Here is a 15,458-nt window from a genome sequence, read left to right as displayed (position 1 = left end):
TCCAACTAAGAGAAATGTACAGAACCATATAATGAAAGTCTATCCAGCCTGTGTCTGCAGGTGCTAATATATTGATTTTGAGCCACCAGAACCTCAGGAAATAAAATAATATCCTAAGTTTATGTGAAGCCTCATTAGGTTCTCACTGTGTCTAGATCAATTTCAGCTGCAAACCTCAATGCTATGGAGAATAAAAATTTAAATCTAGAGGAAATTTGGCAGAAAGAGTTTCTGACAAATGTGTAAGGCTTAGTCACAAGATAGTGTGAGAACTCCTGCCTCTGAAGATAGCAGACCTCTGCTACCCCTTTCAAGTGCCCATGGTTTACCCCTTCCTCCCTGTTGCTTCAGCTCCTTACACATTCTCAAGGTTCTCTTTCCCCAGACACACCTGAGCATTTACTTAATTGGCAGCAGAGCCTCACTGTTTCAGCTTGGAGCCTAGTTTTTGAGGAAAGAAATTTTGACTTTACCTGTAGGTTTGCTCGCAAATAGTCCTCATAGCATTTTTTTTTTCTTTTTACATGTTACACTTTTTTTTTTCCTGAAACGACCTTGCCCCTTGTTCTGCCACACAAAGGCATTGCTGAGGAGTCATAGTGCGTATAACTGGGTGAGCAATGCAGCTGTTACTGTCTCAAAAAAAAAATTATCCCTTTATACACTAGCCTTAGTATTACCCTACACACAGATTTGTTGGTAGTTAAAGACTCATGAACTAAGCCCAAATAATTGTCTCTGATGAACTTAAACAAGTCACACAAGTTACTCAGATATACTTTACATGCAAATAAAATTCAGAACTATTGGGGCAGGAGAAATGGCTCACAGATTAAGAGTGCTGCTTGCTCAATTCCCAGCAACCACACAGTGGTTCACAACCATCTGTAATGGTACCTGGTGCCCTCTTCTTGTGTTCAGTTGTACATGCAGGCAGAACATTGTATACATAACAAAATACATAAATCTTTTTAAAAAAGAAAAAGAAAACAACATTTAATTCAAAATTCAGACTATTTAGATTTTCTGTAGCATCATACTGAAGATGATCAATTATCAAAAAGCTCTGATTAAAATGAATATGTGTATATACATAAATTGTTACAGAATGACCTCAACTAAAAAATTGTTCTTCCAACACAAAGTAGTACTAGATATGGTGCTGAGGATATATTCATTATATGCAATAAATTATTCCAACTAATGGGTTTCAATGAAATATTATTTTGGATAATTATCTGAATATGCTTCATATATTAGGTGTTAAAAACAATGTCTATTATATAAAAGGTCAAGCAGAAGTATTTAATGGACACACGCTGGGAAGATTATACAGGTAATATGTAAAATGTGAAGTAAGAAAATAGCGGGAATGCACACTCTTTACTTCTAAGTTTGGTTAGGGTGCTACAGCATTCACCGCAGTGTTCATGTAGCTCTATGAAGGTAATTCTGGCTTCTGTAGTCCGATGTGTGTTCTCTTTAGTGGTCATAGTTGTTCCTAGGCTTACAGCTTCTTCACTGAGGATGAGTATACAAAGAGATTCATTACTGAATGCAAAAAGTGGATGCTTGCTTTTCACAGATGCAGATTGTTCACCCACACCATTGGAATTGACCTTAAATGATGATAACTCAACAAAGTATTTCTGGAACTCTAGATATAAATAAATCATTCAAAATACCAGTTTAGGTAGGATACTAGATACACTTAGCAAAGAAATTAAATATGTTGGAAAGTATTCACATACAATTTAAAGTTGATAATAAATAAAAATCGATTTAATAATAAAATAAAAATCAATATAATAGGAAAAGACAAAGCCAAGGCTTACCTGGATAACATGCTTCAGTTTATCAATGATCTGATTTATCACGGGGTCAGGTCCTCTGACTCTGACTTCAGGATTTCCAGATTGAGCTCTGATTCCATTTCCAACCACACGTTGAGAGTAGCTAACAGAGTGAAAAAGAAAGATTCATGACTTGGAGACCTGGTCAGTAGCATCTTGAGAGCTGCTTGAGACATCTGGGTTCAGAATTTCATCTTCTGTGAACAGGCACCAGGACTGTGCTCCTGAGAATATAGACGGATAAAGTGCTACAATATTCTACTGAGATGAAATGGTTATAGTGGAAATAGCAAAAGACATATTTGGCTTGTAACTGTGTTTAACAACATGATAAAGAGAGAGAGGGGGAGAGAGAGAGAGAGAGATGTTTATATATCTGATTGAATTACACTAATCTACACTCACATCTGTGTCAATTTATTCTCCATGGTATGTAGATAAGCCCCAGTTCAGATATATATGTGCACAGGCACACACACACACATACACACACACACACTCATATAAATACACACACATGCGTTTATGTCCACAAGCCAAAATTATTAACTTCCTAATGAAATGAAATCCATAAAATCTTTTGTAGCTATAGGAAAGAATCCCCTTTAAGTAATGTGCACACATTTGTAATAGGATGATTTTACAGGCAGTAGAAGGCCTGCTACCCTCCCCAAATGACAGTGATATAATATCAACTTAATTTTGATGGACATATTTACATTCATCAGTCCCAAAAATGTACCAATTCCTATTGTATTCAATATTCTTTACCAATAGACTAGCTGCAAAAGGAGGTAAAATTCTTGTCCTCACAATGTTCATTACAAACTGCAGAATATAAAATGTCAATGCTAATTAAATCATTCATTGATACAGTCACACATTACATTTTACTAGATTTCAAAGTTATCTAGTAGAATCCAGCCATTTAACTACACTTGTATTTTGGACAGTACAATGTCACTTTATAAAGTAAAGCAAGCCCTGATACTTTACTTATATTCCTGACAAAGATAATATCCTTGAAAGACAAATGGAAGAAGCAAATGAACAGTATACACAGGGAAGTCTCCTAAGGCCACTGTCTATGAGGTGGAGAGTCCAGTGACACCTACAGACTCTACCCTCTGCGTAAAACTCTCCTCTGGTAACCTGTTTCCTTGTACTATGACAATAAACTATGGAAACTTTCCCACAGTGACCTTTACTTATTCGAATGTAGTTTTCCTTCCTTCACCTTGAAGTGTCTGTCACAGCTGTTAACATGCCTTCTCCACAAAATTCCTACTGGAGTTAAAACAAAATCTTTGAGGAAAAAAAATGAAATAATGTTCCACTCTTAAAAGCATGATCATATGAAATAACTTTAAAGAATATCCATTTCAAAATGTAGATTAAACAATTCTAAAAAATAGAAATTTGACATTGGTAACATTAACTTGATACAAAAAGAATAATAATATTAATAAATCCGTGATAGGCAGTTGTTTGAATCTTTTTTATTTTTAAATAATCTGGAACTCACTTCTTTAAGCAGCCAAAACAGGACTTAGAGGTGGGTTTCCTAGTATCTATTAGGGATTGGGCAGTTTATACCAGTATAAAATAGTGGAAGGCAAATGAGTCCATTTATGCTGCAAGTGCACCTCATTCTTAATTACCAAGAAGTAAATTAACCTTGATCTTCTGCAGCACTGCCATGGTGTACATCATTTGTCTCAATGCTACAAGCACATTACATATTTGGCTACTTAATTATAGCATTGAGAATTAATAAAGATGATGGCTAATATGGGTAAATAAAAATGGTCAGAACATCATCCTAGACTGGAGTCCTGGGAGAATTCCAAGTGCTCATAAAATAAATATATAAATAAATAAACTACTTGAAAACAAGTCTTGTAACCTGGTTCTTTTTTTTTTTTTTTTTTTAAGAGAAGGTTTTATTTTCAGACCAAGAAAACTCAAGGGCGAATGTAAAATAGGCCTAACCACTGTACTCAGTTTCTACCCAGGGGCCTTATACTCCATCTCTTAAGGGCCCTGTTAACTAAAATGTGGTGTACCAGTCTGTGATTCATCTTAATCCGGTAATATTTTGTCACCAAAATTTCTGAACCCAACATCACATTATTCTCATTGGCTCTCCAGGAGTAACCTCATCACTTAATTCTGAGATGCTTGTCACTAAGCCAAGGACATCATTCTTTCTCATTAAATGTTAATGCCTATTTACTCATGCCCCAGATACTCTATCCCAGATACAGCAATTAATAATATAGTTACAGACCTCATCATTCTTTTTTTTGTAATGTTTTTTCTATTTTTAGTTTTATTATTAGTTACATTTTATTAACTCTGTATCACAGCTGTATCACCCTCCCTCATTCCCTCCCAATCCCACCCTCCCTTTCTCATCTCCTCCCTGCCCCTTTCCAAGTCCACTGCTTGGGGAGGGACCTCCTCTCCTTTCATCTGACCCTGTTTTATCAGGTATCTTCAGGACTGGCTGCAAAGTCCTCCTCTGTGGCCTAGCAGGACTGTTCCTCCTTTAGGGGGTGGGGAGGTGACTTTAAAACACAAAATGTTGTTGTTTTCACAACCCTTAGAGAATAAGATAGGCATGAGTTTACTTCAGATTATTGATTACTATTTCATATTGTTGTTTGTTTACACACCTCTATGGAAAAGCATGTTTTGCCACATGGGATTTGTCCTTATAATTGTGCGCTTTTCTTAACCTTCAAAGAATTAACTGTCTGATTCTCTGAATAAAGTTGGCTATTGCATGAGACTTAATTTCACCTCATTTATCAGCTCTATTTTCCCTAGTACAACAATCAACTAGAGCAGTAAATAAAATAAATAGCAAAATAATTGTGATTCATACATTTCTTTAGTTAATAAATGTGGAAGCTATCAATTCTCCTTTGTAACTGTCTTTTGTGACAATGAATTTGGGCTTCGTTGATCTAAAATAAAAGAGGAAGAAGGAGGAGAAGGAAGAGGAAGAAGGAGGAGGAGGAGGAAAAGAAGAAGAAGAAGAAGAAGAAAAAGAAGAAGAAGAAGAAGAAGAAGAAGAAGAAGAAGAAGAAGAAGAAGAAGAAGAAGAAGAAGAAGAAGAAGAAGAAGACTAGGAGTATAAAGCTATCTGCTGTTTCATTAGAACCCCTCCTCTGAGCTTCATAGGCAGCTCAGTCTCCATGTGGGTTCCTAGTAAGGGGCCCAGGTACTGTCTCTGACATGGACTCTCCTGCCAGCTCTTTGATCACTTCCCCTTGGTGGAGTGGCCTTGACAGGCCATAGAGGAAGAGGATACAGCCTGTCCTGATGAATAGGGGAGGAGGGCTCCCCCTCTCTGAGGACTGGGGGTGGGGGATAAGGAGGAAGAAGGAGGGAGGGAAGAACCTGGAGGAGAGGAGGGAGAAGGCTGCAATAGGAATGCAAAGTAAATAATAATAAAAATAAAATTAAATAAAAAACTATTTTGATATCTGGCCTTCAGTCAAGCACTGAGGGAAGCAGAGTTTGGAGTGCATGTCCAACATTAGGAGACACAGGTCTTCTCCAATGGCTAAAATTGGCCTAGGATCCCCTGGAGCCCTGGTAAGTCTTCCTTAGACTGTCTTCTGCTGGAATGTACTCACCCTCCTTCCTCTCCTCTCTGACTCTGGATCAGAGCTGCTTCAGAGTTAAAATCAGCCTTACCCAGCTTCCCATCAATTTCTCTCCCTGGGAGAATCCTAATAAAACCCTGTTCTGTGTAACCAGCCTGATACATCTTATATGTCTGTTATAATTATAGCCATACTACAGGCTGGAGTGTACGGATCTTTGTAGTTTAAGTAGTTTTTTTGATAGTAACACTTTATAAGGTGAACAGAGCACCCGAGTGGCCCTGGGAAGGTATGCTCTAAAACACAATCGCAAAATTATTATTCATGAAATTTTATGAAACCTACTAATATCATTAAAGACACATTTAGTTTGGCAATGGCTCTTTTGCTCCAATCAGAACATTTTCAAAATTACTATTTCATAAGTGAACAGGATATATGATTTTCTTCATAAATCTCAGTTAACATTCAAGTTTCTCAGCTAAACAGAAAAAATAACAGGCACCACTGGGAGGCTGCCCAAAGATTTTTAGAACTTTTTCTGGAAACACAAACATAGTGAAGGCAACAGAAAACAAGGCTCATTCTCAACTTCAATGAAGTTATTAGCTCACATTCCTATTCGTTCACAGACCAGGAAGTTTTTTCACACACACTGATGATACTCAGTATTAACTGGAGGAATTGTTTGGGGTGTTTTTATTATCATAGTTTATGATAGTTAATTAATTAAAGAAGTCCAGGTAAAAATATATATCATAATTAAAACTGAAGAAGCATACATTCAGCTACTCTATTATTAAATATTTAGGTTACCTCCTCTAATTTTTATTAATATAGTAAGATGTTACAAATAATAATGAAATTTAAAGCAAAATATGATTTATTGAAAAGAGTTGTTTTCTTATTCTGTAAGAATAATAAGAGTGTGACATGATTGTCTAATGTATACACTAAAATGGTCCATGTAAGTAATATGGGGGCTATCAAGTCTTGGCAAGAGCACAAGGTGACTGGAACTCTCTTCCTCTGTGGCTCTTGTCAGTCTTCCCTAGTGTAGTTGTGATTCATTCATTCTCATTATGGTGCTTTATTTGTATGTGCTAATATTAATGGTACCAAAAAAAAAAAAAACAAAAAACAAACAGCACAACAATGAAAATAAATGAGACTACATTAAAAAAGACTGACAAGTTTCACAGGCTAAGATAAAGGATGATATGGATTATATTTTATGATTTTGACTTATTACATTTGGAAAAGCAATCAAATATGTAACAAGTTACTGTAAGTGCCACCTTCAAAGACACCCTAGAACCTAGAGTTCTCAACCTGTAGGGAGAGACCTCTTTTGAGGTCAACCCACTCCTCCACAGGGTTTGCATAAGACCATCAGAAAACACAGATATTTACATGATGACTCATAACAGTAGCAAAATTACAGTTATGAAGTAGCAAGAAAAGTAACTGTCCTCTGAGAGGCTCTTCCTGACAGTGCATCAAAACAGATGCTGAGACTTACAGCCAAACATTGGTTGATGCCTAGGGAGTCTTGGGAGAATGGTGGAAGGAAAGAGAAAAGGACCTGGAAGTGACCTGGAGCCTCATAAGGAACACAATATAACCAACTAACCAGACCCAGAGGGCTTTGCAGAGGCTGAAACATCAACCCAGGACCACAAGTGAACTGGACACAGGCCTTCTACAAAGGTCTAGAATTGTACAGCTAAGGTTTCAAGTTGGTACTCTAGTAAAGGAAGTGGGGACTACATCGACAGGGCTCACTTGCTAGCTTTAGGTTATTTTCCCCTGCCAGACTGCACTGACAGGTCACAGGGGAAGAAGACAGGTTCGGTCCTGATGCAGCTTGATGAGCTGAGTTGGATGGGAGAGTGAGCTCCTCTTTTCTCAGGAAGAGGGGAGGAGGTAGGGAGAGATGGTAGGACTGGGACTGAGACTGGGAGGGAAGAGGGAAGAGGCTACAAGGATATAAAGTGAATTAAAAAAAAAATTAAATGAGAAATAAATAAATAAATCATAAGTGGAAATCTAATTGTTGCTATTATTTTGGTGTTTCCACCAAATTTTTGCATAACTGATTTTGTGGTTTTATATTAAAATTCCTTTCACGTCTAGAATCCTGGGTCTCAACATTGCTGTAAGGTAGAATTCAGGTTTTACAGTTGTTCAAATAAACGTGTTGCTCTCTGCATATGTGGGTGGAAATACAGGCTATAAAATACACTGTAGGAATTTATCAGTGAGTTTCCTATAAAAGAATAAATTACTTTCAAAGGATCTTTTGCTTCCCGTTCTGTTTCTCATAGCAAATATGATGTAAACACTGGCAGTTTGCTTGAGAACTTATACTCTTGGGTTAGATTGAACACCAATGCTGAGTGCTGTTCTGTGGACAATCCATCGACACAATATTCTTCTCCACATGAAAGTCCTAATTTTGAAGCCTCAAACTAGAAAGAACTCTTATGACTGACTTTATGAGCCAGATTTATGGAAATAACCTTTCATGGTAGATTGAGGCTCACAGGAGCTTTAAAGAATAAAGACAATGTACAGTCAATTTACAATATTTAAGCTTTTATCATTTCGCAATTTCACTTCATAATCATCTTCAAACTACTTACTACCATTTATTTTGCTTTATAATTATGTATGTCATACATAAATATGAGATTTTATCTCTGATTTTTCTAATGTCAAAATAAATATAATTAACTGAGATCATATTTTGGAATTGTTATTATTTATAAGTTATTTCTGTTATTGATATTATATTTTATAATGTATTTTTGATGGAAAGACTCAGAAAGCATGAACTCATTAAAAAAAAAAACATGACTCAGTCTTCAGCCTCACTTTATTTGGCAAGGCATGCATCACTGCTTGCCAGTTTAGCCCAAGAGAACCACAGGTAAGCAATTTTATAACAGTCTGTAAAATAAGCAGCTGTGTGAACCAGAGAGAAGATATTTCAACACATGAAGCACCTGCACTCTATGGACTCAGAAGGAAGCTGACAATTCAGAAAACATTAAACAGTGTTGTAATACATTGACATATAAATGAACTTTTTGAATACACGACTTTAGTTAGAAAAATTAAGCTATAATAAATATTTGCTCTAATCTATAATTATATTCTTTCAATTCAAAGTGACTGTCCAGACTTAAAATTGTCTGTTCTGGCTCCAATCTATTGAATATAATTTCTGAATAATGAAATATTATAGCAACTTACATTTCCTGGCCATGAATATCAAATTAAACTGTGCAATTAAAACTATCTTTCACCAGGTGCTGTTCTGCTTGCTTGTATTCCCAGCATTCGGGGAGGCAGAGGCAGGTGGATCTGTGAGTTTGAGGCCAGCATGGTCTACAAAGCCAGGACTGCCAAGGCTACACAGAGAAACAGGGTCACAATCAGACTTGTCTTAAATGGAATTTACAGGTCTGGGTAGGTGTGTTTTGCAGACCAGGACTGACTAAGTACCAACCAGGTTTACCAAGTGTTGGCTATAAGAGAAGATATTTTTGAAAACATGCCAAATACTGATCTTATTCAAATTTCTCTCAGTATCTGTACTTTTAGTGAAAGTAAGGACGTTTGGATTATAAATTATGTACTTTATTTAGAAAAACAATTAAGTATAAAAGTAGAACTTAGTGCAAGACCTAAGTAAGTCAGCAATTAAATTACCTTCTCCTCCATATTTAAGTTCTAGTCAAAGGTTTCAAAATTTAATAAGACTATATTTAGCTTGATGTTTGTAGATTGTCGCAACTGAAATTTTCAATACAACTTTGAGATCAGTTTGTAAGCACTCTTAAAATCTATTGCATAAGCCACTTTTCATGTGAACTGATGGACTAAGATCAGAAAGGAGAGGAGAACCTCCCCTATCAGTGGACTTGGGGAGTGGCATGCATGCAGAGGGAGGAGGGAGGGTAGGATTGGGAGGGGAGGAGGAAGGGGTTTATGGGGGGATGCAGAATGAATAAAGTGTAATTGATGAAAAATTTAAAAAAAAGGGAAAAAAATAATAATTTAAGAACCTTAAATGACTTTCAAAAGTAGAGGAAAACATGGAGTTAGTCAATTTACATGGAGCACGTCTTGCCCCTGGGGGCAATGGTCTCTTGAACCTACTCAGACCTCGGACACCACCACTGCTAGTTCTAGAACTGATGCAGGATGTTCCAACGAGGGGGTTAAGGCTTCTCATAATATTTCCTATAAGCCCACACCTGTTTGTTTATATCCCCCATTTTTATTCATTATTAGTCAGATAGAGCCAAGTAATTGTGGTAATGATACTTACTTTTTTGCCCAATGCTGGAATGCTAGTGAATTTAGGTATGCCCTGGTTACTCGCATGCCTCGCTGGGTGCCTGTGCCTGTTGATGCCCCTCACGCTATGACTCTCTTCAGACAGAAAAGGGATCTTGGAACTACAGCCACAATTGTTACTACCATCTCATTGGCGGCTGTTGGAGCTACCACCGGGGCATTAGCCATGAGTCATACTGGGCAGACCGCTCAGACCCTGAATAATTATTTAGCCAATGTAGCTCATGCCTTAGTTGTACATAAATGAATTAATGCTCAACTAAAAGGAAGCTTGATGGTGTTCAATCAGAGGATTGACCTCGTGCAGGAGCAAATTGATACCCTATGGCAAATCGCTCAACTTGGCTGTCAATGAAAATATGCTGGACTTTGACTCACTAGCATATAACATGAGAATTATTCCTGTGCTGCAAATCTGTCTAAACAATTGTCGAGCTATATTTTAGGTAATTGGACTGGAGAATTCGATACTACGATGGAGCAGCTGAGAGTGGCCATTGTCACAGTAAATTCTACCAGAGTGGACACAGGACTAGCCACAGGGTTACCATCATGGATTGCTGCAGCCATGAATCATCTGAAGGAATGGGTGGGCATGGGAGTGTTAGCAGGCCTTCTGGTGTTGGTCTCCTTGGTTTGCCTGTGGTATATATGCAAGATTAGAGTCTCACAACAGTGTAATGCAGTCATGATCATTCAGGCCTTTACAGCCATTGAAGCAGGACAGTCTCCCCAAGCATGGTTGGCTACCATAAAAAGCTAAAATGTTACGCTCAGGATGTGAGGCTAAGCACTGCACTCAGGGTCAGCCACTTTCGACCCAGAGAAGAGCATTTCTGATTGCATGTGGGTTGATGCCCCAGGTCCCGCCTCTGAGAAAAAGGTATTGGACGGGTCTGATGCTCTTTGGGTGGATGACACCTAAATGAACATTGGTACAAAGTCCCAATTTATTTCTAATATCAGAGATCAGACCTCTACTCTTGCCTGATGCATCTAAAACAAAAAGGGGGAAGTGTAGAGAGCTGCGGAATGCTGTGCCTTAAAGATGGAGCTGGTTTCCGCCTTCCACCTTCCCGATGGTGAGTGCTCTCTGTCACGAACAACTCCACATTTGGCTAAGGCCGAGGATCTGGCTTGCTTCCATGTATGTGGACCTATCTGCATTGCCACGTGGCACGCCTGGGTTGGCTACCCAGATGCTATTTAAGCTGTGGGCTGGCTTTCCCCAGGGTCAGATGATTGTTCAAGGTTCCTGAATAAACTGCATTGAAAAAATAAATAAATAAATAAAAACCCAAAAACTATCTTTAATTAATCTACAATGGGTAATAATCACAATTAAATTTAACTCTTACTACACTATTTCATTTACCATATAAAAATATGCTATTATATGCATATTATTATGAGGGTTCTAAAACATTTTAAGAAAAGTCAAATTATTCATAGCATAAATTCAACCTCTTTCTCTCTCTACCTCTCTCTGCCTCTCTCACTGATAGTGGAGGCGTGCTCTACCATTGATCTATAGTACAATTCTATAACCAATTTTTTTACCTGAAACATAAAATTTTAAATATTGTTAGAATTTTACTTTTTGTGCATTTTGAAATTGTAATTTATATCAGAAATAGTTCAAATTTAGATAAAAGAGTGATTTTGCACATAAAATATTTTAAAGTTAGTCAGCACAGAATACTAACAGACTCATGAAAACTGAACAACTCACTACTAAATGAAAAATGGATCAAGACATGAATTAAGAAAAAAATTAAAAATGTTTGCAACTTTAATGAAAATGAACACACAACATACCCAAATTACAAAACACAATGAAGGTAGTTTTAAGTGGCAAGTTCATGGCACTAAGAGCCTACATTTAAATTAAAAAAAAAAAAAAGAGTAATCTCTAATAGCTTAACACCAACTGAGCACTAGAGAACAAAGAAATCATACCAAAGTCTGAAACAGCAAAAAAGAAATAAAATTTCTAAATAACTTTTTAAAAAATCAAGAAAAAAAATACTTAGCTTCCCAACCTAATAAATATTATTGAGAGTAAAAAAAAAATCAATAAGAGTTATTTCTTTAAGAAAATCAATAAGATAGACAAGCCCATACCCAAACTAAACAACAGACAAAGAATTTTCTTTTTTTGTTACAATTTTTTCTTTTTTATTATTATTTATTACAATTTATTCAATTTGTATCCTGGCTATGGCCCCCTCCCTCATCTAATCCCAATCCTACCCTTCCTCCCTCTTCTTCTCCTATGCCCCTCTCCTAGTCCACTGATAGGGGAGGTCCTCCTCCCCTTCTCGCTGATCCTAGCTTATCAGGTCTCATCAGGACTGGTTGCATTGTCTTCTTATGTTGCCTGGCAAGGCTGCACCCACCCCCCAGGGGGAGGTGAGTTTTTTATTATCTTATTTATACATTCTTTTTAAAAATTTTAAACTTAATTAATTAATTTATTTGTTTATTACAATTTATTCATTTTGTATCATGGCTGTAGCCCCATCCCTCATCTCCTCCCTGTCCTACCCATCCTTCCTCTTCTTCCCCTATGTACCTTCCATAGTTCACTGATAGGGGAGGTCCTCTTCTCCTTCTATCTGACTCTAGCCTATCAGGTCTCATCAGAACTGGCTGCATCATCTTCCTCTGTGGCCTGGCAAGGGTGCACCCCCACAGGGAGAGGTGATCAAATAGGCAGCCACTGAGTTCATGTCAGAGACAGCCCTTATTCCCCTTACTCGGGAACCCATTTGGAAACTGAGCAGCCTATAAGCTTCCTCTGAGCAAGGATCTAGGTCCTCTCCATGCATGGTCCTTGGTTGGAGTATGTGTCTACCCCCTGGGCCCAGTTATTTTTTTTTTTTTGTTTTTTTGTTTGTTTTGTTTTTGTCTTGCTGTTGTCTTGGTTTGTTTTGGGGGGTTTTGTGGGGTTTTTTTTTTGGGGGGGACTCTGTTGGTCTCCTTGTGGAGCCCCTCTTCCCTCCAGGTCTTTCTATCTCCCTTTTATCTCCCTCTTCTTCCATAAGATTTCCTGCACTCTTGTTTGGCTATTAGTCTCAGTATCTCCTTTGATACCCTACAGGCCCCCTGTAGAAAGTGCCTGTCCTGTATTTTGTCTTCTCCTACTTCCGATGTCTATCCTGTTTGCCCTTTTGAGTGAGGTTTCAGCCTCTTCCCTAGGGTCCTCCATGTTGTTTAGCTTCTTTATAACTATAGATTTTAGTATGTTTATTTTATATTATATGGCTAATATCCACTTATAAGTGAGTATATACCATATGTATCTTTTGGCTTCTGGGTTAACTCACTCAGGATGATCTTTTCTGGTACCCACCTTTTTCCTGCAAATTTCATGATTTCCTTGTTTTTAATAGCTGAGAAGTATTCCATTGTGTAAATGTACCACAATTTCTGTGTCCATTCATCAGTTGAGTAACATCTAGGTTGTTTCCAGTTTCTCGCTATTATGAATAAAATTGCTATGAACATAGTTGAACAAATGCCCTTGTTGTATGGTTAAGCATCTTTCAGATATATGTCCAGGAATGGTTAGCTGAGGTTGCATTATTAGTAATTTTCTGAGAAAGCACTAGATTTATTTCCAAAGTGGTTGTACAAGTTACATTCCCACCAGCAATGAAGGAGGGTGCCCCTTTCTCCACATCCTCTCCAGCATGTGTTGTCACTTGAGTTTTTGACCTTAGCCATTCTGGGTTTAGGGTGAAATCTCAGGGTTGTTTTGAACAATGGAACCAAATTGAAGTCCTAGAAATAAACCCACACACTTACAAAAACTTGATTTTTTACAAAGAAGCCAAAACCATACAATGGAAAAAATAGCAGCTTCAACAAATGGTGTTGGTCTAACTGGATTTGTACATGTAGAAAAATGCATATATTTATCACCCAGAAAACATGAAAATCCAAGTGGATCAAAGACCTCAATATAAAACCAGACACACTAAATCTGTTAGAAGAAAAGGTGGGGAAGGGTCACTAACTCATTGGCACAGGAGACAACTTCCTGAACAGACCCCAAAGAACTCAGGCTCTGAGATCAACAATCCATAAGTGGGACCTCATGAAACCGAAAAGCTTCTGTAAATCAAAGGACTCTGTCATCAGAACAAAACAACAACCTACAGATTAAGAAAAGATCTTCCCCTATCCTACATCTGACAGAAGGCTAATATCCAGAATACATAAACAACTAAGGAAGTTAAACACCAACAAACCAAATTATCCAATTAAAAATGGAGTACATAGCTAAACAAAATTTTCACCAGAAGTATACCAAATGGCAGGGAAATGCTTAAAGAAATGTTCTATGTCCTTAGTCATCAGACAAAGAATTTTCCAATGAACAAATTAGAGCTGAAAAGGAACTCTAACAGGAGACACTGAGCAAATCCGAGAATCATAAGGACATAATTTTAAAACCTGTACCCCACTAAATTGAAAGATCTAAAATAAATGGGTCATTTTCTTAATACCCATAGCTTACCAAAGTTAAATCAAGATCAGATAATCAATTTAGACAGAACTACAACCCTCCAGTGCAATAGAAACTACCATTAAGTCTTCTAATCCTTTCCCCTTCCCCCAAAAAAATCCCAGGGCCAGATAATTTTAGCTCAAAATAATACCAGATTTTCAATAAAAAATTTAATGTCAAAACTCCACAAAATAGAAATAGAGAAAATTTTTTCCATGAGGCCATAGTCATGCTGATATATAAACCACATAAATACCTAACAAAGAAATAGAATTACAGAGCAATTTCTTTTAAGCCATATTTGTAAAAATTCTCAATAGAATTCTTTTAAGCCAGAACCAAGTATATGTCAAAAAGATCTTCTACATGATCAAGTAAGCTTCATCCCAGAGATTCAGGGGTGGTTTAACAAACGTAAATTGATAAATGTAATAATCCTCCATAAACAGGCTGACCATAAACCACATTATTAGGTACAGAAAAGGCCTTTGACAAACTCCAACACTTCTTAATGAAAAAAGTCCTGGACAGAACATGGATACAAAGGTCATATCTCACAAAAATAAAGGCAGTTTATAGCAAGCCCATAGCCAACATAAACTTAAATATAAAGAAACTCAAAACAATTCCTCTAAAATCAGAAACAAGATAATGTTGTCTCCTCTTCATACATACTCAATAAAGAAGTAGAAGTTTTATCTAGAGCAGTAAGACTACTGAAGGAGAAAAGGGGAGATAAATTTGAAAGGAAGCAGTCAATGTATCTTTATTTGCAGATGATATGATATACATAAGTGTCCTTAAAAATTCCACTGGAAAATTTCTACAGGTGTCCCATATGTCTATCAAAGTAGCTGGATACAAATTAGCTTATTAAAATCAGTAGTCCTCCTACATACAAATGACAGATGGATGGAGAAAGAAATTGAGAAATAATTCATTTTACAATATCCTTAAAAAAAACATTAAATATCTTGGGAAAACTTTAGCCAGGCAGCCTAAAGATTTGTATAATAAAAACTTTAAGACTATGAAGAAAAAATTAAAGAAGATATCAGAATATGAAAAGCTCTCCCATGATCATCTATCAATAGGATTAACAGT

The 15,458-nt window shown here is 37.0% G+C and overlaps 1 protein-coding gene across 11 annotated transcripts in view; it reads right to left on the bottom strand.

Moving 5' to 3' along the window:
- The window catches only part of Gpc5 (glypican 5), a 1,404,356-nt gene that overhangs the window by 983,518 nt on the left and 405,380 nt on the right, over positions 1 to 15,458 (bottom strand). For 10 of the 11 annotated variants that reach the window (XM_060391586.1, XM_060391593.1, XM_060391594.1 and 7 more), the window contains exon 6: positions 1,836 to 1,956. In XM_060391586.1, the coding sequence (XP_060247569.1) occupies positions 1,836 to 1,956 (121 nt within the window). Of the gene's footprint in view, positions 1 to 1,266; positions 1,522 to 1,835; positions 1,957 to 15,458 lie in introns of those variants that run through there. The other variant, XM_060391595.1, reaches the window with a different exon arrangement.

This window comes from Meriones unguiculatus, chromosome 9 (genome assembly GCF_030254825.1).
Source record: "Meriones unguiculatus strain TT.TT164.6M chromosome 9, Bangor_MerUng_6.1, whole genome shotgun sequence".
Lineage (NCBI taxonomy): Eukaryota > Metazoa > Chordata > Mammalia > Rodentia > Muridae > Meriones > Meriones unguiculatus.
The sequence above is the reverse complement of the archived record's forward strand: the minus strand, read 5'-3'. Positions and strand labels throughout refer to the sequence as shown.